Source organism: Crinia signifera, chromosome 5, assembly GCF_055691185.1.
Source record: "Crinia signifera chromosome 5, ASM5569118v1, whole genome shotgun sequence".
NCBI lineage: Eukaryota > Metazoa > Chordata > Amphibia > Anura > Myobatrachidae > Crinia > Crinia signifera.
In genome coordinates this window covers 149,893,636-149,919,219 of record NC_139221.1, presented here as the reverse complement: position 1 = coordinate 149,919,219, position 25,584 = coordinate 149,893,636, and the positions used below count along the sequence as shown (strand labels likewise).

Here is a 25,584-nt window from a genome sequence, read left to right as displayed (position 1 = left end):
CGTGCCACTTGCCACACACGGAGCAATTATAGCCCCATTTCTAAGCGAACTTACTAGCACGGATCGCTACGTGTGTATGGTACCAGGTGATGGCGATGCGCGGTCCTGTCTGACTAGATATATTCTGCATGCAGTATATATCTAGTCATCGCCAGTGTTCTCTCTCCAAACAGACAGGTCGCTCAGCACACATCGGTGGTGCATCGCGGTGTGTTGAGCGATCTGTGCTTAACTGCATTGCTAAGCACAGATGCTCAGTCGTCCTGTGTGTACGGGGCATTAGTAATATGTCACCGCTAAATATAAGGGTACTTGTGTATTATCACGGCGCCCACTACTTCATTTGCGTAGAGGGCTATTCACGGTAGTGAAATTGCATGGCATGCGATGCGATTTTCCTATCTAATGTATTCACTGCTCTGTGTCAGTGAAACATTAAAAAGATAGGATGCGATAAAAAAATCGCATCGCATGCCATTATCATATGGCATGCGATGCTGTGAGACATCGGTTCTGATGGAACCTAGAATAATGCTATTTAATGGTAAAATGACATGTAATGTCATTTATTTTGCCCCCCCCCCCCCCACTATCCACATCATCCCGAAGCGTGGCAAGCGCAGCAGTACGCGTCCGACCGTCCTTTTCATACCCCCACTATCCACGTCGGTGTGGAGTTGATTTTAGATAGTGTGGCGAGCGGACGCGTAATACATGTAACATAATACACGTCCCCTCGCTGGGCGCGCTGCGCTCGCCATGCTTCGGGCTCGCTGCGCTCGCCACACTATATAAAATCAGCTCCTCGCCGACGTGGATAGTGGGGGTATGAAAAGGTCAGTCGGACGCGTACCGCCGCCACTCACCGGCTCGCCATGCTTCGGGATCACGTTGATACGGGGGGGGGGGGCCTTAATAAATGACATTATATGTCATTTAATGCTATAGTACATTAAATGCCATCATAAGCGTCAAAATCACATCGCATGCCATACCATAGCGGCATGCGATACAATGCGATGCGATTTCACTACGTTTGTGTACGTAGTAAAATCGGGCGCCGTGCTAATACACAAGTATTAATATAAGTAATGTAATAGAGCATTATTAAAACTTGTCTAAAGTAAATTATATGCATTCATAGAAATAGTCTGAACATGACCAGATCTGAAATACATTTCACCTTCATCTATTTATGATTGTGCTTATTATGCTGCAACACTAAAAAAATGCATTCTCACGTTACTCTTTATTATTACAGAATGAAACAGGTGCCATTGACTTACGGGAGTATGTGATTGCTTTATCTGTTGTATGTAGGCCTTCCAAGACTTTGGAAACCATTCAGCTGGCTTATAAGGCAAGTGTCAGGTTCCCCAGTTTACTAGGTCTAATTCTGTTTATCTTTAATGCAACTACTATAGGGGTATCCAGTTAACCCCTTGAGAGGTATGCCCGGAAAGTTTTCCGGGCATACTGGGTTTCCGGGAAAGTTTCCGGGCTGTCCCGGAAAATTTCTGGACATACCACTAACATACAATAGGTGCGCACCAGTGGTGTCCAGGTGTGCACCACTGGCGCAGCACCTCTAGAGCCCACCCCCGTTAAAACCAACTACAGCCCCCTAACCCGCCCACCAGCCGTCACTCATTTTACAGTGACGTCTGTGGCAGGCTCGGTTATGGTCGGTGCGGCTTGTGGGAACTCTGGAGCGAACGACGTCACTGCTGAATGTGACAGGCGGCTGGCTAATGCAGCGGGGACAGGGAAGCTCCGGCGTACTAACACCAGAGCAAAGGTGAGGGAGGGGGGGGGGGGGCTTATAACTTCCTGTGGTAGGTTTTGCTGGGGCAGGACAAAACCTGTCCTGCCTCAGTAAAACCCACTGCTCAAGGGGTTAACCACTGTAATTTACTGTGGATATTTATCTCCCTTGGGGCTTTCCTATTAACCCAAAACACCAGCATTTATCGAGGGTTTTATTCCATCAGCCTTTGGCAGGCAAAATCAAAACCCTGATTAGTGTTCTTCAAGCCTCAATCACTCCTGCAGAAATGCACAGGATTGATCCATGAAGGGCCAAGGAACCCTTTATTTATTGCATAAATATTGCATAGTTAAAATGGGCTATAATTGTATATCCCAATAATGATTATCTAGCAAAAATCACGTTAAAGGTACATTTTTGACATGCTATAGATTACTGCTGGTATTTTATTCACATTGTGGTTTTTCTGCTTGAGTATTGTAAAAATGATCTTACAAAATAAGGCAAACCTAACCAAGTATAAATGATCTTAAGGGGCGAACAGACGGATCGATGCGACGGCCAATTTTCTAAGAATCATGAAAAATCACAACAACAAATACATGTTATTTAAGATTTATATTGCATTGCTTTTACCAGATTGCTTTGCATTGTAGTGGTGATATTTACAATTTTTTTGCTGTTTCCAGATGTATCAGTCAGAAAATGATAAAACAATAGTAGAAGAAGACTTGACAGTGATTTTGAAGACTGCATTGGGAGTATCAGAACTGAATGTAACGGATCTTTTTAGAGCGATAAATGAAGACGAGAACGGGAAGATCACATATGGTATATTTTTGTCAAGAGATTTTGGGGCTTATTCTGATCCGTTCGCACGGACCAGAACATTCACATGGGGGACGATGGCAGGGATATGCGCACGGTCACTTCTGTGCATGTGGCCACGGCGAACAGATTGTTCACTGGGATGCAAACACCAAAGGCTGCGCCCAGTGGGCGTGGGACGGATAGATGTTCCAGTGTTCCGGGGGCGGGCAATCCCATTGGCGCTCCTCCGGAGGGTACACGCAAATCTTAGTGACTGAGAGTCAGTTTGATATGCGTGTATGTTCCACATCATTTGATGGTCGGCTATCATCGAATGATGTGGGTGTTCATCCACAGGCTGAAAATTGTTTTTTATGTTAAACATCCATTCGCAGGCCCTGCATGCTAACACATGCTGTGAGGGGGGTGGGCGGCCTGGCATTCTGTGGGCGGGGTTTGGTGGACTCGCAAGCTCCGAATTCGCAGATTTGCGAATCCAACAGAATAACCCCCTTTGTATGTATGGTCACCTGTCAGCTATTACATTAAAAACCTTGCCTAATAATGGTGTATGTTTCCCTGATGTCTGTGACCCATTGAGGCATGGACTGCAAAAGACTTAGAGGCCCTTTTAGTATCTGGTACCAAGATGTCAGTAGCAGGTCCTTTTACCTCCTGTATGTTGCAAATTGGGGCCTCCAGTGCCCAGAATTGTTCTTCCAGCACACATTCCTACATACTTTATTCTACTTTCCACTTTAGCTCCACAGAGAGCACAAAGCCCACATTAATTACTTGATTGAGTACTATACACGTTTTAGATTAAATGTAATTTTAATTCAGGCATTTACTAACACTATATACTTGCAGTTTGGATAAAATCACATAACCAGTAATTGCTGTGCTTTGCGTTGGTAGGTCTTCTAAGTTTATGGTCCCCGGAGTTCTACCTGAGCGGGCTGATGCATGCCCTGCAGTGGACACTTGGAGGGATCTGATTGGATCCCTCTCAATACACATGAAAAAAAGCCCATAGGCATCTATATATGGCATTACCCTCTGTATCCAAGCTCCAGGATGTATCAGATTACAGAGCTTGGTGCATATAAGAAATGCAGCCACATATCTGAAAAATGCATTTTTTAGGAGGTTTGACCACAAAATGACCATTGTTTATCTGACTCCGTCATGAATGGGTTACTCTTCAGCTCCATTATCCATGAAACATCTGCTTCTGTCCATCTATTTAAAGTGTACAAAGCTCATTTAAATGATAAGGTTATACCACCAAACGAGCAAAGACACTTATCACCACATTGAAGGCAAACGATTGCAGACAGCATCTACCGTCTACCTCAGGCATGTCCAAACTATGGCCCTCCAGATGTTGTGAAACTACAAGTCCCATCATGCCTTGCCACAGTTTTGCTATTAGGAATGCTAAAATGATTGCAAGGCATGCTGGGATGTGTAGTTTCACAACAGCTGGAGGGCCGCAGTTTGGACATGCCTGGTCTACCTCTATTCCTCATGACCACAATTTCCACAGTTTTGTATGACTGCCTCTTATAAAAAAAACTGTAACTTAGACATTTATGTGTAGAAACAAAGGATTCTAAACCCCTGATGCTTTGTACTTCGAGGAATTATGTCTGTGGGTCTGTTTTGGAATTCATAATCGAACTTGTGTCTGTACACCAGAGTTTTGCAGAGGACGTGCTATTCTTTATTACCAATGATGTGTGGTGCCTTTAATTTAGTTTGGCATGTGTTTTTTTTTTTTGCAACAGTTTGGCAAGTTGAAAGACAATTACACGCATACAAAAGTCATAAGATTTCATTATGGAAGTAGGATTTTTTTTTTTTTTACATCTATTTGCTTTATTAACAGTTGCATTTCTTTTTTCTTTTTTTGTAGCGGACTTTCACAGGTTTGCTACATCTAACCCAAATTTTGCTGAAGACTATCTTTATCCAAATATGGTGGACTCTGAAATTTGTCTGAATAGCCCTTCCACTCCTACTCCTAATGGATTCTGTACAGATTTCACACCTGAAAACATGGAAGAACCACAGTACCACAATGAGCAAAAGAAACTGAACTAAAATGGGAACTACATTGCCCTCTCCTGGTGAGGGGCATATATGTACCTCTGAACATACTTATAGCCACCTATACGTTTTCGTTTTGTTTTTGACCATTTACGTTTTTTTCCTCTCATGTACCATGTATTCTTTAGTAAAGTCATAAGGTGTTTGCAAAGAAAATATTGCCAGTGGTTTGCGCTCACTGCAGTTCGCTTTTAGAAATCCACTAACATTAGAAAAACTTACTTATAAACCGTGCCATTTCTTTGCGTTTACTGGCTGCTTTAGAGTTGGTGTATGTATAACCCATTTTATGGTCGCTCCATAAATAAAATGAATGCGTATTCATGGCTGGGTGACCTAATTTAAAAGTTATAATTTTCTAGATACTACTTGGTCATATGTTGAAAGATCCATTAAATGTATGTTTTGCAATGTTTTCAGTTGGCACCACTCTATGGCACCCAGTAACGTCTATGTACTTCAGTGTTGTTGCGCAGAAATCTAAAAACAAATCCTCTACAAATATCCAGCACACCTAAACTGTGTTCGCCTTGTGCTGTACAAAGTGTGCATGTACAACAGATACTGTACCTGATGTGGAGTTTAGTGCAATTTTGGTGAATTGTTCTTTTCTAGTTGCTGTTATTTTTGTGTTCTCTGCATTTTTATACATGTTTAGTTCACTTTTTCCTGCAATACACATTTATGTAGTATTAGAAGCAGAGCATCTCTGTATTATTTGACAGGTCATTTCCTTGTAAGTTTTTTTTATTTGTATTAGAGTTACCTCCATGTTGTGTTTGCTTCATTTGGTTTGCAGATTTGCCATGGCCACACAATATTCTGTTTGGGATTTTATTTCTTAAATCATCAAATCCTAACAAGAGAACATATTAGAAGTTTACCTCTCATCTGCACACTTTAGAGGCAGATAATTTTAGATACCTGTTGCACTGATGTATATCAGTTTGCTTAGGACAGGCATGTCCAAACTATGGCCCTCCAGCTGTTATGAAACTACACATCCCAGCATGCCTTTCCATACTTTTAGCATGCCCTAATAGCAAAACTGTGGCACGGCCTTATGGGACTTGTGGTTTCACAACAGCTGGAGGGCCATGGTTTGAACATGCATGGCTTAGGAGCTTGTAAATTTGGTACATCCAATGCTGGTGCTTTAATATGCCTGAGGACTGTTATGCTCACAAGATGGCTGCCTCTAGCGTGCAATTATCAGGTATACTTTAACTCTAGTCTGTTACACGTTGAAATTTGTTTTCTTAAAGGTATTCAATAACCATAGACATTTGCAGTTTTCATTCATTATGATACTTTTTCATTTGTTATGATACGTTGATGATTTAGCGAAAATCTATATATGAGCCAATGTACAATTTCCATAATTACAGGAATGCACAATTTATTTTCCATTTCCCACCATCAAGGCACTTTTTTTTTTCTCCTTAATTTAAACAGATTAAACATGTTTTTTTTTTCTTTATGGTAAGTGGTGTGTAGATTGTTCTTACCTTGATGGACTCTATAGTTCATAAATGTTTTACAGTAAGATGTCAATGAAGATGTGTTTGGACGAATTCTCAGGTCGATATATGTGCGTGCGGCATAAAGGGTGCCTGCAAGTGACACTTAAGAGGTCTTCATAAGCTGGACTTTGATGGCTCTTCTCAATTCATTTATACATTTTAATATTTAAATCTCCAGCTTTTGGTCATAAACATATTCATAGGCAATGATGCCTTACTTTTGATAACATGTTATGTTGTCATGACAATTTCTTCTTAACGGCTTATGCGAATTCACTGGAAAAAAAAGGTATTTCTGATTTACTGCTATCTGGTTGGTTGTTGGTGTTAGAAATTCTGGGGAAATGTATCAATACATGGAGAGATATCAGCAGTTCATAATTGTCATTCTCAAACCCAATCTTTCAAATGACAGGAGTTGATTGGCTGGTACTTTCTCCTTTTACACTTTATCTCTCTCCATGGTTTCATACATGTCCCTCTGAGTAGTATACTGCTTGCTGATTGTTTTGTTCTACGGAAATGCTTGTGGAGCTTCCTTAACATTCCTGTTTCTTGTTAATCCAAGGAGCACACTTGAACCAAGCAAGTGTTTATTTAAATAGATGTGAAATGGCTTGCCTCTGTTTGATGGGTTCATTGATGCCCTTTTGACCTCAAATAAGTGGAACTTATGAATAGTATATGCAATACTAAGTCAGTTGAATTGTTTGGGTGAGGGACTGAGGACCTTGATAGATGGCAGCAATAAAATAAAAAATCAAATAAAAAAGTTTTGGTTAAATGAACAAAAATATAAAGGAATCTAACTATATTTCTAATACTTTAAAAGCAAATGTTTATATACGCTGCGGATGTTGGTATCTGTTAAAGCAACATACTTTGTTGTGTATACATATGTGCACAACTTCGATAATAGTTTCTGTTACATGGTATTAGAATGCTTCCAATTTTTAGTACAATAATCTTACTGTGTTTTAGAATTGGGGATTTTTCAACATATGCTAGTGTTTGATCACAGACTGTCTCAATTTCTATGGAAAAAAATAAAGCCTATTTACAGTACTTTTTGCTTCAGATTATTCTAGTGCACAACATAAAATGTTGTATATTTAGGCATTTCCAGTGAAAAGCCAACAGGATTTTTGTTGTTTATATTTTAAGTTTCTTATGTCTAAGGTCAGCAATATTTTCAGACCTCTTTCAGATGTTTTTAGGATGAAAAATTGGTGTCCGAGGAGAAATCTGAGTTCTCCATACTGGTTTGTAATTCTACAATTTTTGGGGGGCGGGATACAGGAAAATTTATAAAAAATCTGTATAGCTGAATATACTTGGGTTCCTGATGGCTGGTAGGCAATGTTTAGCAAGACAGTCAATAGTTCGACACCTAAAATTAGATATGCGTTAGTTAGAGATTGACAAAAGGTAGACATGCTAACGCTTTCAATATCCCGACCACTAATTTTTTTTTTTCTTAAGCTGACTTGTTCATTCTTTACCATCCCACTGGGCAGAGCGGGAGAATAGTATAGTGTGCCTGAAGCATCGTGAACGCAGTGCTACACTTATACGGTGTCCATGTACATATATTGATTTTTCATGTTGACATATTACTTGTCATTACTTTTGTCATTGACTAATGTATGCCTAACTTTTGTTAATGTCTAACTAATGCATGTCTAACCTTTTGACTGTCTGACTAGACCAGGGATGGGAAACTTTTGGCTCCCGGCTGTTGTTGAACTACAAATCCCAGCATGCCCTTGTACAGATATGCTGTTTGGCCATGCTGAACTGTGGCAGTGCATGCTGGGATCTGTAGTTCAACAACAGCCGGGAATTAAAGGTTGCTCATCCCTGGACTAGACATTGTCTGGGAGCTATACCACACCCATATACTTAGCCATAGCAGATTGAATGTATGTTGTATATATGTTAAGGTGCCCACACACTAGAATGAATTTATTTATTTATTTTTGTCAGATCTCGATTGGATGCACGTTCCCGTGGATCTTTTGCAAAATCTTATGATCTTACATGCTGCATGAATGATCAGGAGATTTAGCTAAAGATATATAGGAATGCACATAGGATCTTAAGAGAAGTCTTTGGTGAAGATGTGTCCAGTAAGGACAAAAGATTTGAAGGCTAATTTATGCGCACATCTTAAGATCACAGACCTTTCTAGTGTGTGGGTACCTTTTAAAGTATACAGTTCCTGGTTTTCAACAATCTAGAAACATTCATTTACAGTGAGGGATTAGTCTGCAAAATAAGATTTCGCAAATATTTTAAAATTAATAGGGTATGCATAATCAGAATGAGCCTCCTTAGGTTATATTTCGCAGTGTGGAGATTTTGTTGCAGGGAAAGGGGGGTAGTGTCTGTGCATGGACCTTTTGGAGGGATTTGTTATATATTTTTTTATTTCACAATACTAATACAGATGTGTCCTCATACACCCCTCCATCTTGTACCAGATGCTTGTTGCATTTCCCAAACTGTGCTTTATTTCCTTAGTTTTGCTACTTGTTCCTCAATTTTCCTTTTTTATTAACACAATTTTTGGGTGATTATTTTTTTTCTTTCTATCAAAGTAATTTGTCTGCCAGAAACTGTATGTTCCCCTTTTAAGTAGACTGCTTCGTTTTTCCTTAATGTTTGCATCTATCTTTGCTTCTAATTTATTAGGTTCTTAGAATTTAGTGTTTTGTAGGAAATTCAGATTTTATAGGCTTACCATACTATCTCTGTAAACCAGAAGGCTCAAACTATCATCTATATATGTCTAGTGTCCGTTTGTGTGTCCAAAACACTGCCATCTGTTGGCAGTGAGCGAAACCACATCTCTTTCTCTCTCACACATTCACAAACACAGGCAATCACAAGGTGGCAGACTAGATTTCAAAGCATTACGTTCAAGCAGGCTTAAAATCGGGACACTAATGAAAGAGTCTATGGCTGATTAACCATGGGAAATGCAGTATTGATGTCTGCAGCGACTGAATCTGCGTAATTCATTAGTGTCCCTGTTTTAAAGGATTGTGTCTACAGATTAAGCTTAACTATGCATGGTGCAGGACACTTGTATCTCACATGTCTTTTGCTTTTTTTCCCTTCACTTTTACTATTTTTCCTTCACTTTTGCATCTTATGTCACTTCTAGTCTGCTACGGATTTAGGATTAGTGCTTTTGTAAGTCACGTCGTCTATGGCACACTAAATGGAATCATTTGGCAATTTGATGATTGGTGTATGTGGCCACATTTTTTAATTTATTCCCAACTAGTTAACAGTCACAATGACTGAACAATGTAACAGTAATGTCTGCGTCTGTGACTTTACATGATCAAACAAAGCAACACATGAATTACTCTCTGGCACTATCTAGTGGCGGCCAGCCTGCAAAACACTTGAATCCCCCTATAGATTTGAGGAGCAGTGTTAGCATTTTATTATATATGATTAAAAATGCATACAGTGGGGATCGAAAGTTTGGGCACCCCAGGCAAAATTAATTTTAATGTACAAAAAGAAGCCAAGGAAAGATGGAAAAATCTCCAAAATGCATCAAATTACAGATTAGACATTCTTATAACATGTTAAAAAAAGTTTGATTTTATTTCCATCATTTACACTTTCAAAATAGAAAACAAAAAATGGCGTCTACAAAAGTTTGGGCACCCTGCAGAGTGTAATGGATTGTTCTCAATCATTGTCTGGAAGGAACAGGTGATGTCAATCTCAAAGGTTTTAAAAGCCCAAACTCACCTGACCTTGCCCCAACAATCAGCACCATGGGTTCCTCTAAGCAGTTGTGTAGAACACTGAAACTGAGAATAGTTGACGCTCACAAAACAGGAGAAGGCTATAAGAAGATAGCAAAGCGTTATCAGATGCCCATATCCTCTGTTCGGAATGTAATTAAGAAATGGCAGTCACCAGGAACAGTGGAAGTTAAAGCAAGATCTGGAAGACCGAGAAAAATATCAGACAGAACAGCTTGCAGTATTGTGAGAAAAGCAAGTCAAAATCCATGTTTGACTGCACAATCCCTCCAAGAAGATCTGTCAGACACTGGAGTTGTGGTACACTATTCCACTATAAAGAGATACTTGTACAAATATGGTCTTCATGAAAGAGTCATCAGAAGAAAACCTCTTCTATGTCCTCACCACAAAAATCAGCGTTTGAAGTTTGCAAATGAACATATAAACAACACATTTGTTGGTAAGCTGCTCAATATGGTGTATCACTCAGGTGCCAAAAGGGAGGAATAATTTTGGCTAGGAAAAAAACATTTTGCATCCCAATTGCACAGATTATTATTTGATTATTATGTATATATTTCTCACTCAGCGTGCAATTGGGATACAAAATGTTTTTTTCCTAAATGAACATATAGACAAGCTTGATGCATTTTGGAATCAAGTTCTGTGGACCGATGAGGTTAAAATATAACTTTTTGGCCGGAATGGGCAAAGGTACGTTTTGAGAAGGAAGGGCACAGAATTTAATGAAAAGAACCTCTGTCCAACTGTTAAGCATGGGGGTGGATCAATCATGCTTTGGGGTTGTATTGCAGCCAGTGGCTCAGGGAACATTTCACAAGTAGAAGGAAAAATGGATTCAATAAGATTCCAGCAAATTTTGGACGCTAACTTGATGCCATCTGTCTTCTACAAATGGATTATGATCCTAACCACACATCAAAATCCACAGTGGATTACATCAAGAGGCATAAACTAAAGGTTTTGCCATGGCCTTCACAATCTCCTGACCTCAACATCATTGAAAATCTATGGATAGACCTTAAAAGAGCAGTGCGTCACAGGCAGCCCAGGAATCTCAAAGAACCGGAAGACTTTTGTAAGGAAGAAAAGGCGAAGATACCACAAACAAGAATTCAAAGACTCTTGGCTGGCTACAAAAAACGTTTACAAGCTGTGATACTTGCCAAAGGGGGGCAGTACAAGGTATTAACTCTGCATGGTGCCCAAACTTTTGCAGACACCATTTTTTGTTTTCTGTTATTTTGAAAGAGTAAAATCAAACTTTTTTTGACATGTTATAAGAATGTCTAATCTGTAATTTGATGCCTTTTGGAGGTTTTTCCATCTTTCCTTGGCTTCTTTTTGCACATTAAAATACATTTTTGCCTGGAGTGCCCAAACTTTTGATCCCCACTGTAGCTTAACATCAAAACTAAAAATTGCGTATAGAAGTTGATCCTTATATACCAGTATTTCCTTTACTGACTGTTAAACATTCCATCAGTAAAACTATGTGAATGAGTCACGTGACGCTAGTGATCTCATACATTTATATTTACGAAATTTGCATCACTACTTTGTAAAAAAATTGTTACATTATTGTGTTTAACCCCATAAGGACCAAATGTTTTTGTTTTTTTTAACTAAACATGGGGGCAGTTTAATTGAATTCCGTTTTCTTCATCTTTATGGATAAGTAGGAAACATGTTTATATAGACTTTCATTCTAACCCAGTTATCATAGCTGTTTTCTGGATTTATAATAGGAACCACAGAAGAGTACAATCCTTTGGCATGTACCACCCCTACACAATTACATTTTTTAAACATATTTCAGTTTTAGTTGGAGCTGCAGGCTCTGCTCCATCTAGCCATATTTCTCAGGATTGCTCGCATTCTGTAATCTAGAAATTATGAATTCCATACAACACTTTCAAATTGCAGCAGAAGGGGAATGAGCGTGTGAGAACCAATCACAAGCCGCGCACTTTTATTTGGTAGCTAAAGACTCTCTCTGCAAATGCTGTTCCTGGCATCTAAATGCTGCATATTTTGTATTGTTGCCTGTTACAATGCCAGTTATTGAGTAGGTTAGATTCCTATTTAGTCTGTATGTTTACACAAAAAATATTAAAACAGACCCTTGTTGTCTTTGTCCTATGTGAATAAATGTGAAACATTTAGTTATATATTTCAAGGGGTGCAGGATGATGGCCGACAGTCGGGATTCAGAGAATCAGAACTAAGATATTGGAATCCTGACTATTTAAGTGCCCGACAGTCTGAATTCTGACCGATAGGGGCGATTCTCCCATGTGGGGGTCCATGACCCCCTTAGAGGGAGAATAGAACCTGTGGTGAGTACAGAAAGCCACCAAGCTGGCAAGGGGCTTCATTGTGCTCGCCCTCCTTTCGGAGTACCGGCAGTTGGGATTCCGTTGTCATTATACTGACAGCTGGAATCCCGACTGTCGGCCCACCACACGACACCCATTTCAAGCTATTTTTTCATATATAGGGAACTATTTATTAAACCTCTTGAAAGTCAAAAATAGAGTTTGCCAAGAGTGAACAACCAATCCGATTCTAGATATCATTTATCTAGTATATTCTAGCAAATAAGTATATTATAATTAGTTGGTTGCTACTAGTCACCTCTTTTTTTTTTTGAAGGTTTGATAAATCTTTTTAATCTTGTATGTCAAACTGTGAGAGTGCAAGTTTTTGTTTTGAGGAGTTATTCTTCCTTTTTTTATATATATATTTAAAAAATATATATAGCCAAAAAAAAACAGAACTCATTTGAAGCCTGACTATTCAATTGTGGACATTTTCTTTTAAAAGGGCATTTTTCGCCCATACCTTGTCACCATTTTTTGGGGGGAAACAGGAAGCTGCAAAAATGGCCACAATTTAACCTGAGAAGTAGTGGAAACACATGAATCGGTGGCTAATCTGCCAATCCATGTGTTCTTTGGCAGTGCTGAAATTTTCATCTAGATCAGGCATGTCCAAACAATGGACCTCCAGCTGTTGTGAAACTACAAGTCCCATCATACTTTGCCACAGATTTGCTATTAGGGAGTGCTCAAACTATGGCAAGGCAAGCTGGGATGTGTAGTTTCACAACAGCTGGAGGGCCACAGTTTGGACATGCCTGATCTAGATGAAAAAATTGGCACTTTAATTGAACAGGTCAAATAGGTCAAACAAAAGTCGATAAAATTTGAATACTACCCATAGTTGTAGAAAACTCTTGACTGCAAACTAGTTTTAAAGATGTATTAAGTAATATTAAACATTTGTATAAGTGTCTTTAATGGCCTATAATTTAGTGTTTATTCAGTCCTTATTTGCAAAATGGTATTCGAATGTTTGCTTAAATATTGGTAAACTAATTTGGAGTTATTTAACATGAGCACATATATAAATATATTGTTGAACAGTAAAAAAAGATAAAACCTTTTATCTTTGCTTTTCAATATGCAAGGAAAATGTGAAACTTTCGTTCACACATTGAAAATGAATGTATGTTGGTTATTCTGGTAATTCACAAGCTATATGTACAGTATAGCTATATCTTGTGAACATTAATTGTTCCACTTAACTATTACATTTTTATATGGTTTTATGAAGGTTTTATCATTTTATTTGGCAGCTTTGTTACCCAATGGTTTCTAAACATTATTGATTCATGGACCCTTAAGGGGCATACACACGGAGCGATTTTGTGCTCTTTTTTTAAGCAATCTGACTAGATTGATTAGAATGGAGCAAAGATCCCTCCGTGTGTATACCCCCTGGTGATGAGCAGCCCCGCACGTTGCTATCACCCGCTAGTTAAGTCGGAGCAGGCAGTTAAGGCAGGCATTTGCTTAGCAAGTGACTGCAAATTGCACTGTGTGTACAGAATGCGCGATAGTGACCGCATCTCTCATTCTGAACCACTACCTGGCTTTTCTTTTTTGCTTAAGCAAAATTTCTTAGCAAAATCACTTAGCACACATCTCTACGTGAGTGTGCCCCTTTAGAGCATCAACATGGTTCATGTAGTCCTGAACAACTAAGCGGTTGCACTCCAGTGCCATGGTACCAAGTATGGGTACAACTGGTCTGTATCATTTAGGGCACAAAACAAATGATCCTTACCTAGTCTTAGTTTTATAGTATGTCTTAGACTTGGCTAAAGGGACAAACTTTCAAAATATTACTGGTGCATTATATTATTTTTATATTATAGTTTGAGCATTTACTCACTTAAGACATTGGATTTATATTCAATTGTATTCTTCTTAGACATTTTCATCATGTTTTAACAGAGCCCTATTTTGATTGAGTGTTCAAAGTGTGTTCTGAAAATCCAGCTTGTACGTTAATGAACCACTAAATCCCCTTTATGGTAAATGACATAGTGTCCCTAACATTCCACTCCAAGTTTTGTTAACCGTTTGAGTGGCAACATATCTGAGAGATGTTCAAAATATCTGCTAAATATGCCAGCGTCGCTCACATTTGTTATATAAATTCAATAAAAAATGTTGTGTAAAAAAATATATATATCGATTTCCTATATAAGGTAAACATTACAGGTTAGTATGATGAATACAAATGATTGCTTGCCAATTTTCATACCTATTTTGACAAATTCACATGGCACTCAAAAGGTAAAGTGGACTTATGTTACTGCTCCAGTCCTCTTTTGGCATTTGTGAATGATCAAATAGTGTTTCGACAAAACAGACCCTGCACCAATCCAAAGGATATATTTCCTCAAAGCAAGTCTGTCAGTCACTTCCTGTCTGTTTAGTTATGGAAGCCCCTCCTTTCTCACATGACAACCTGCTGCAGAGTAGTGACCAAGACGTTCAGTCTTTAATACCAAGTATAAACACTCCCAACTATTTCATATTTATTATTCAGCTCAGAAATCAAAGTCTTGTTATTTATTCATGTCAGATTCTGGCTTTATTTGCTCTCTAGTAAAAGCTGCTATAAATATCCATTATATTGTGCCCAGCATTTAGCGCTTGTCAACATTGCAGGCAATGTTGACGTGGCTCACATATTCTCTATATTCTAAAACACATTTACAGGGCTTTAAGAATGTAGGTTGCATGACCGATTTGAACCCATCAATACGAACTGTATAGATCCAAACCAGTGAAGTTTTCATGAAATTTTATTAGAACGTTTACAAACATGCAGTGCCAGTTAAAAGCCCTCCAAACGATGGCTTCTGCAATGTACTTTCACTTTCAGCTTTGATCATTTATAGCCCACAAAGTCTCCACCCCACCTCCAGTCCCTATCTGCTCGTACCTCCAATCTGTCTTCACAGCTCCATCTCTCCATATCTAGCAAGTTTGCAACAGATCAGTGTCCCTGCAAAAATTGGTTTCACTTTCAGTTATTACATCTTTTAGCACACAAAGAAGTCATTTGGTTTATCGAGTGGCTTTTAGTGGTCACTGGCGGTACTTCACCTCGTAAAAGTGAGGTGAAGTTAGCTTTCTTTTTAGTTAGCTTTCTTTTTGGTAATTCAAGGCACTCAAACTTTGTTTCATGCACAGAATGTAAAAAAAATTGTGTTTAGCTGTGTACACACGCTTCGATTTTCCCCTGTTTTCGATTCGATTTTTCTTATAGAAGCAAAATCGAATCCACATCGAATAGTTTTTATTACACTTTCGATCTGCATTCGATTCGATGCTTGCTCCCATTTTCTCAAAATCAAAAAGAAAGATAGACTGTGCAGCCAAGGAAATATCAAATTCGATCCAGTAAATCGAATGTGTACAATGTACCATGAATGTAAATCAAATTCAATATTGAAATAGATATCTGAGGCAAAAGTACAGATCTAATGCCAAATTGAATGGGAAGATCTAATGCCAGATCTAATAGAAAATCGAATCTAACATCGAATCTAAAGAAAAATGAAGTGTGTGTACATAGCTTTAGTTGCAACAAATAAGAAAGCACTCTCCAAAATATTTAGTTTCACACACGAGTCACTAGTATGCTTGTGATGTGTAATATGGAGCTCGAAGAGAGGACAGGATACACTAATTTCCATGCATTCAATATATGAATCCTCCCAATTGATTAATTCAACCTGTTTAAATCATTGTTATACTTGGTATTAGGGCACATCCAGTTTTGGTATGATTTTTAATGGATTACTCTAGAAACATACTTTCTATTATGTGATTATGTATATGTGCAAGTGAATGACCAAAATATTAGACCAATCATTGTTGATCCTTCAACATCTTGTTCAAAAATTGTTTATCATATGTAATATTCTCTAATGGCTATTCACTAACCATGCTCAAATATGCTAATGCACAGTAAAACCTATGGAACCAATTAGACATTTGCGTTTATTTTTATCCTTTACTAGATTGCTTATTGGTTGCTATCACTTTGGGGCAGTTCAGCAATGTCCATCAATATAACTTTCTCTTAATATAATATTTCGAGCCTGGGCTGTTTTTTGCCCTTTTTTACTTGATGAAACCATCATCCATTGATATTCAAACACTTGTTTTACCATGTAGACCATTTTTTATTTATTTGAATACAAATTTATTTGAATACAAAATTAACAAAGTAATGGAAATGAATTACAATGCACATATGCTGTACCTGCCAATATTGTGTTTAAGTAAAACTGTATTTGTTTTTAGGATGTAACGCTCATTTGTAGTTTGGTCATACAACAAAATACATTTATGTTGTGTTAACACTTAATATGAAGTTGCTTATGCTGCACATTTTAAATATATTTTTAATGTGACTGTCTGACCGCAATTTTTCAGTGTTATATTAAATAAAAAAGAGAATCAATTTGTCTTTCTAACTATGCTGGTCTCTGTTTTTCTGGTTTATTATTATTGACCTACTAGGTATTTAACATATTTTATTTTTCCTCTGAACATCTTGAGGTACCTGGCATACCCATATGGACCATACAATTCGTATCCCAGAGAGACTCCATTCTGGAACTTCCAGGAAAAGACTTGGTGGGTAGCCGTGACCTCAAGCATCAGCAGTCAGAGGTCAATCTGGGGGGCTAATCGTATTGCCCTGGTGATTACGGCCTACCTGCTTACATATTACAGGAACATCAAACCTGAGGTGACAAAAACTACAGAAATGACTGTCAATCAAGTTCAAATGAAGATTAAGGATTTTATTACATGTGACACTTCAAATGTAATCTATTTTGTGGAATGTAAATGTGGACTCTATTATGTAGGAAGAACCACCCGGCCACTGAAAACCAGGATATCAGAACATTTTTGAAACATAAAAAAGGTCTCACATCTCATCATCTATCGAACCACTATAAGGAAAAACAAAATTGCTTAACTAATGCCATTTTGAGATTTGTGGGCATACAAAATATAATGTGCAATTGGAAGGATAGGAATATAGAGAGAAACCTAGCAAAGGCTGAGATGAAATAAATCTATAAGCTAGACATTGGCCCATTAGACCTCGGTCATGATTTTGAACTAAAGTGGTTCATATGATTATTACAAAGTGGGCCTTCTGCTGGATGCACCAAGCACAGCGGGAATCTGGTGGCTGCTGGAGCCGTGACAGTCTCCACAGACTCTGCAAACTTCCTCTGGTCAGTTTATTAATAACCATAGTAACCAGCCAGGGGTGTGGCAATTTTTTTATTTAAATGTTTAGGTTTTTTGTGTGGTTTTTTTTTTTTTATTGAATTGTGGTTTGGTGGTAAATAATAACGGATGCAATATTCATATATCATGCATCTGTTCCATCCACCATGAAGGAATTGTTAAGGACCTTATCTAATGTGGCTGCACGGCAGCAATCCCAGATGCAGCTTCTCCAAACACAAGTACAGGCTCAGCAGGAAACTCTACACCTGATTTGTGAGGAAGTGGGTATTCTGCTACAGAATCACCAGGCGCCTAGGCCGTTGCAAAAGATGTGTCCCTCAGACAATGTAGAAGCCTACCTTGGGACCTTTGAGCGCACGGCGACACGCCTGAGATGGCCAGAGGATACCTGGATAAATAAGCTGACCCCATATTTGACAGGGTATCCCCAGAAAATGTACCATGACCTCCCTGCAAGCCAGGCATCTTTCTATTCGCAGCTTAAAGCTGCCATACTGGGTCACATTGGTGTAACCAAGGCCTGCAAAGCTCAGCGGTTCCAGGACTGGCGTTGGAGCTCCATGGATAATTTTTGAATTCTGCTTGCTGAAATGCTAAAAATGCAAGGTCTTGAGTTCAGCCGGAAGAGAATATGGCAGCCCAAGTGGGGGAAACCGTAAACATAGATCACTGTGAGCAGGTCTTAGATAGAGGCATCCAGAGGTGGGTTCTCCAGGCTGACCCCCAAAATATGGATCTAGCTGACGCAATGGAGAGAGATGCTGCACTGGGGGAAATGGACAAGCCCTTTGACCAAGAGTCTCTACCAGTTCCATGTCCCCGTACCTGTCTATCTCCAGAAATGGGGGCCTGTCCTAATCTGGTTATGGAAGGGTAGTGGGTAACAAGTTAACGACTGGTGTAGGAGGCACAATTGATATGAGATGCTTTGCCAAGCTGCAGTGTGGAAAGGGGGTAGTCGGCACCCATCTGGGTACAAGGGTACACTGTGATAACATCAATTATGGTATATAACAACTATGTACCAATTGGGTTAAAGAAAAGTGGTAAGAAGTATTTATTGTAAAACCATAAAACACAGTAGACCCCTTTAAGTAAAGGGGGAAAAATGAGGGGGGGGGGTTAAAAAGTGGAGGAATATAAGATGTAGTCCAGTTCATATGGTACCGTATTTTTTTAAAGTCTGCTATGAGTGCGTAGAACAGGGCCACATACGAAAGGACTGTACAAAACAGCATGAGTTGACACAGCATGAATTGACAAAGCCACCTGAGCACGGCGAAACGCGTCTTGTGAGGAGTTCTTTTCAAGCCAAGTGCAGCTGAGGATCTGAGGGGCATACCAACGGCACCAGACCGGCAAACATCCACCTGCCAATTGGCTGCATGTCTTCCCTCTTGAGAACCTCATCCCCTCTGCAGACATATACAGCCGGCACGGAACATCCCCCCCGTAGCCGCCGCACGCAAGGAGGACTGGATCACTACCGCTCCATACTACAGCTGAGTACACGCGCACTCCGACAAGGAGTTACAAGCGCAGGAGCCGGTGTACTTCAGCTTACAATCGGCGTGCTGACCGCTGCTGGAGCTGTATAATAGCTGACACCGCAGAAATATCTGCTCAATACGCACAGTGAGCTTGTGGGAGACGGTGCTACCAAACATCACTGACCATCTGCACCTGGGAAGTGAGGAGGAGAACCGCTTGCCCACTCCTAATCCAGTTTGGGATTTCACCCACCATTGCCCATACCTCATTTGTGCCACTTGGGAGAAAAAAAACCCCTATAAATTGCAGGACCCTAACATCAGTCCAACAACAGCGACCACACTATCCAATCGGGACTTGGTAACTATAAGTTACAATCTTTTATGCAATTGCACTGAAATGACTTTTTAAAAGTTTTATATATATTTTTTATTACATTTTTTCTCTTTTTTGCATGCATGCATGCAAGATACTGTTTTATGCTTTTGTGTATTGTTTATTAAATTGTTATAGTGTACAGAAGGCGCCCACTGGTTCTTTTTCTTCACAAAACAGCATGAGCCTATAGAGTGCAGAGCAGGAAAATCGGGGCGACTAGCTTAAAGGTGTGTCAGAAGCAAGGGTTTGTCTATGCCCTCCTGATTCCAGGTGCACTCCAGATTGCAGCACAGCCAATTCAGGCGCTGGTTGATACCGGGAGTGACATCAATTATTTCTGCAGATTCAGTACTTGAAGGCATTGACCAGATTTTACCTGCGGGTAAGGTGCTCTGTAGCCATGGTGCCACCCACAAGTACCCCAGAGTGCAATTTCCAATGCCACATCGGGGGTGGACTATCCAGCTGGTGGCAGCCGTCTCCCTGCACTCACCCTACCCTTTGATCTCGGGAGGGATTTCCCTGGCCTGTTGGAACTCTTGGCGGTTCAACTCGAGCTGTCTTCCTCTTCCTGGCTACAAGGTCGAGTAATTCTTCAGGTGCCAACTGTCTGTGTGGAGTCGGTTTGTCTACGCCAGAAGAGCCGACTGACCCAGAGGAGCTGAGTGACGAAAGAACATTAAGAACTTTCATGTCACTTCAGGATTTCAGATGAGACCAGCGGGAAGACCCGAACCTCGTGAATCCTTTCCAGAGCATTTGTATTTACAATGGGAAAATGTATTCACCCTAACCCAGGGTGGGGGGCAGGCCTTATTTCATAGTAGAGAAGGATTTACTATATAGTTGAGGAACATGGTAAGAAAATTGAGCAGCTTATAGTACAACGGGTCCATCAACATCTGGTCCTGGAAGCTGCCCATTCACAGTTGTGGGGAGGACATTTAGTGGAGGAGAAAACTCTTCAGAGGGTACAGCAGCGGTTTTATTGGCCGGGAATCCAGGCGTCTGTAGTAAAGTACTGTCAGGAGTGTTCCATCTGCTAGTGTACCGCACCAAAGTCCCAGTACAGATTGTCGAAGTCGAGGTACATATACCCCACAGTAGCATGGTATGGCCGCTATTTTGGTTCGCAGAGTTATGTAAATAGAGTATAGGAACCAGTAGGCATAATTATGCGAACCCTGTGGGCAGCCATACTAATGCACATAAATTCATATCCCACACGCCCAAATAATAAAATATAGTTATATGGTTTAAATTCGTTACACATAATATAAATGGTAAAACATGATCTCCCTTGGACATATTTTGCATCTGTGTGTTCCGTCTCTCATGCGCAGCGCTCCGGTTCTTGTTTAAAGTGTGCAACATTTACCAGTCAAAAGTTATGGACCAAATACATATCTAATGTTTTACATTGCCATGAGGACCGTATAACTGAAAGATCTGGATAAAACAGGTCGCACAGCATGACCCCTAGACCTATGACAAAGCCTTTGGACAAAGACACAGCTGTGCATTCTACTGTACCGATCAAGGAGAAGCGAAACTTGACCTCTTGGCAAATGGAGAACTTTACTGTCCCATTTTGTCTGGACCCTATATAATGTTGAGCACAGCATAAGGACTCTCTTCTTATCTTCTATATTGGACTGTGCTCTGGATAGAATACAGATACTCGGACCAAGAAGCGTCAGCGTGTTGAGAGACGGTAACTGTTCTTTTTCTTTGTTCTTTATTTATATCTGTTTTTCCCCTTTTCATTGTATATTGTTGGTACTGTAAGGTGATTTGTATAATCTGTTATTGCATTCTTATTTCTGTAATCCCCTTTTGTCCGCTAGGGACACAAATATATGGGTAAGGACTTTGTACCCTTATTCCGGAATTTATACCAAGTCTCGGGTATTATTTGCAAAAAGCGGATGGGTTTAAAGGAAATTATACCTGGTGTTTTTACTTATAATTAAGTACTAAGTACTGCGAAAGGATACCGCCATCAGTGTATTGGTTTAGTGTGTGTGATACACAAATAAGGCTCGCCCTTAGTTTGCCCATAGTTAGAAATAAGGGTTGTAAGTGTATGAACACAGTACGTAAACTGCGCACTTCACTTATTGTCCATCAGTTTTATATTAATTAGACATTCACAATTGGGGTGCTCATCCATTCATTATATACTTTAAAGCACTGTACCATGTGCAGGACTTGAGTTTACCAGCAAAAGGGTGGAGAGTGACGTCAGTTAACCCTTGCTGGAAAAGCCAAGTCTGCATCGGTACAGATCTTGAAAGGTGCTAACGTGAACCCGGGGGAAAATAAGTGAAGTTCCAAAGAGAAATATATGTGTTTAAGTATATGCTGTGTTTTACATTGGGTTTGTTACATTTCTGTTTGCCACAAGTAGTTTAACGGGGTATAGTGTTTGAATTGCTTGAAGTTACGAGTACATGCGCATGTGCGATATTTTCGCACACGTGTAGGCAAAGGCCTGTGTTGTTACAGTGCATAGAGGATTCTTTCTGTGTAAAACTATAAACTGTATTGTTGGTTACTGCAAGGCTAAAGAGACTGCCACATGGCAGCAGGCTTTAGGCCCATACAGTAACGTGAAGCGTCTGCAGTGTATTATGTAAGGAATGAACACACGTGAAGTCACATACACACGTGCTCCGTTGGGCATTTGGGGCCTTTGTACGCAATTTAGGGAAAAATTACAGGATTAGTTTCACATGTTGCGCAATCGACGCATTTGCAAAACATGATCACAAACTTGCAATACACTGTAGAACATGTGCTGTTGAACATTCGGCGGCTTGTGAACGGGATTAAGTAACAAAAACATGTACATATACGTGGCTGTTATGTCTGCTCTTGTCACTCAAGGGGATAGATGAGCAAAATTAATGGTTAAACTTGTGGCAAAAGGAAGGTCAAACTCAAAGGGAAGATGGGTGTTTGGCAGATGTAGGTACAATCAGCTCCAGAAATGCAACTACAGCAACCCCTCCATATTTGCTAGAGGGAGTAGTTACCGTCAAAAGGGAAATAGGCAAAAATGTAATGTCAACTAACCTGTACACTGCTTTTAATCCCTATAAGGAAAATTCAGGTGAAAACGAGGTTTTCTTGACATCAGCCGTCTCTTGCGCAATTAACATGAATGAGGGAAAGGCTAAGACAGCTAAAGCTGCAGCTGCCGCTCTAGCAGAGGAGATGGCTGATGCCAGCAACACATTCAGAGACACAGGTTAGAATACACTACACAGCGCAGAGACAATTGTTCCGAAAGCAGTGTCCTATGGCTTTGATGAACCCACCAATAAGGATTGGTGGAGCATATTGAGAGCTTGTGTCCCTTCACACATAGGGGTTTATTCTAGTTCATTCTTTCTGACAAAATCCTTCTTAGATGGACAAAACCATGTGCACTGCAGGGGGGCAGATGTAACATGTGCAGAGAGAATTAGATTTGGGTGAGTTATTTTGTTTCTGTGCAGGGAAAATACTGACTGCATGATTTTACACTTCAATATAGATCTCACTTTGAAGAAAAACCCCACCCAAATCTAATTCTCTCTGCACAAGTTACATATGCCCCACCCGCAGTGCACATGGTTTTGTCCATCTAAGAAGGATTTTGTCAGAAAGAATGGACTAGAATAACCCCCATAGACATCCCAAAATGAATTTAGGATAGTGGTGTGAAGAATGATTACACTTTGACTGAGGAAGGCAACCAGGAAAATATACAGCTAATAAATCTACAATTGGGTGTATATTTCCCTGCGACTGTTGAGTATAACAAGATGCTCACTATCAAACAGAAAGATAGTGAAATTGCAGCTGACTAATTTAATCGTGCCAAAACACACTGGTGTCCCTAACATCAAGGACAACGCACATCTTCAGGGAATGATTGTCTCTGTGCTAATAGTGGGTCTTAAGGAAGATTTTAAGACCAGAATACAAACTGCTTTTCCTAACTGGAGAGGCATGACGATACCTTCAGAAAATCTGCTATCAAACATGACAAAAATATTATGAAATATTGACCGATACAGACTGAGAAATTCATGACTGATAGCATCCAGACTTTCAGCAGTGCCCCAAGCAAACACACACAATACACAACACCTCGGGATGTAGGCCGGAAGCAAAAGGTGTGCTTCAACTGCAATCAAGAGGGACAATTAGCCAGAAGCTGCAGGTCAGGGAACCACAAGAGAAATGACACACATAGGAAGGACTGGGAACCACACCTAGGGGAGACACACAGGTACCCACCACAAAGACAATGGAAGGAGACAGACCGGTCATGACACATGACCCTTGCCCCACATATTAGCCGACGCTGCCCTAAGGGTGACACAAATGTGCAAATAGGAAGTAGATCATATATGTATCCTACAACCATGTAGCGTGACACAATATCTGAAGGAGGAGCCTCAGATACAGGTAAGTGTAGCGGTTGAAAAAAACAAAGTTTTTTTCTGATACAAGGATAGCCTGGTCTTTTCTCAACATTTCCTCTTGTCTTAGGTTGTACCAATCAAATGGTAGCTACAATTGGGGTAACAGGAAAGGTGCAGCATTACCCATTGATGAAATCAGCAGAGATTATCATCGGGCCCTTGCATACCAAACTTTTTTTTTTTGTTGGCAACAGCGACTCCGACTAATCTTTTAGCTAGAGACCTGCTCTGTGAAATGAGCTGTGTCATTTATTGTACCCAAGAAGGTGTATACTTAGATACTTGAAGGTTGGATCTCTAGGTGTACACACATCTCTCACTCACAGGGAATAATTCCACCATCCGGGGATTACTGTATATTATCACAGGATCTGTGTACAGGAATTTCACCAAACTTTACCTCATTCGGTTTCTAACCAAGACATTACCTAATACACTCCCTTCTCAGGGTATTTAAAGTCATATAACATAAAGATTTAAAGGTTTCTCATTTATGAAATCAACCATCCACCAGAAGTGTCTCATTTGGATTATAGACATTGAATTACCCTTTCATTGAATTGTGGCTCTTTGTCCCTGGACCCAGAAGGGTTTCAATATGTTATATAAGATCATGAACCCCTGATGAAGTCTCTAAGAGTTGGGTACTGGTCACGTTTATTAAAAATATAAATAAAAACTTATTTCAAAAAGAAAAACTACAAGTGTATTTAATTTAACTTATTTGATGGACATTACTTGTTGAGAGCGCTGAAGACACTATTGGAGTTGTATACTTAGATGCACCTGGAAAAACCTTGCACAAGAGGTGCGAAATTTGCTGGATACGCCTGAGTGATTAATGCTGCATACTACTGTTATAGTTTCTAGCCCATCTAAGTTAGCTGAAATTACAGCTCACATACCGAGTTCCCTTTGGACTAAAGATGGGCAGAACACTGGATTAATGGCAAACCTAGCTCCAGTAGAAATCCATTTAAAAGCTGGCAGGATAGTGCCTAAAATACCACAATTTTTTTTTTTAAATCCCTGAGGTCGAGCTGGGAATGTACCCAATGATATAACTAGTATTACAACAGTAAATCCTAATTTGTACCTCTAGCATGGCCAATAGTCTCATCCCCTGTGTAAAAGAGGGGGGGGCTACAGATTAGTGCAGGATTTAAGAGGGGTAAACAAAACATTGATGAGATGATCGAGCAATTGTCCCAAAGCCAATTCTTGACAACTCTTGACCTTACCAAAATGCTATTTGCAGATCCCCCTTACTGAGGCAGCCAAGGTGAAAATGGCTTTTTATAACCCAGATGGCTTCTTTCTGTAAAGAGTCTTGCCATTTGGTCTTCATGGGGCCCGAGCCACATTCCAGCGGGCTATGAATAAGCTTGTCCAGCCCCACTGAAAGTACACCGCATACCTAGATGACATTGTTGTCTTCAGTGACGACTGGCAGTTTCATTTGGCAAAGGTGGAAGCCGTGTTAAAGAGTCTGCACTTCCACAGCCTCAATACAACCCAGAAAAGTGTGCAATAGGTATGTTGGTGGGTAAGTATTTGGAGTATGAGGTAGGCAGGGGTTAAATCTCAGGT

The 25,584-nt window shown here is 39.9% G+C and overlaps 1 protein-coding gene across 1 annotated transcript in view; it reads left to right on the top strand.

Moving 5' to 3' along the window:
• The window catches only part of LPCAT1 (lysophosphatidylcholine acyltransferase 1), a 121,631-nt gene extending 114,353 nt beyond the window's left edge, over positions 1 to 7,278 (top strand). Inside the window, exons 12-14 of the mRNA XM_083188115.1 lie at positions 1,262 to 1,360; positions 2,458 to 2,599; positions 4,497 to 7,278. Coding sequence (XP_083044241.1) covers positions 1,262 to 1,360; positions 2,458 to 2,599; positions 4,497 to 4,684 — 429 coding nt within the window. The 3' untranslated portion in view covers positions 4,685 to 7,278. The remainder of the gene's footprint in view (positions 1 to 1,261; positions 1,361 to 2,457; positions 2,600 to 4,496) is intronic.
• The last annotated feature ends 18,306 nt before the right edge of the window (positions 7,279 to 25,584 follow it).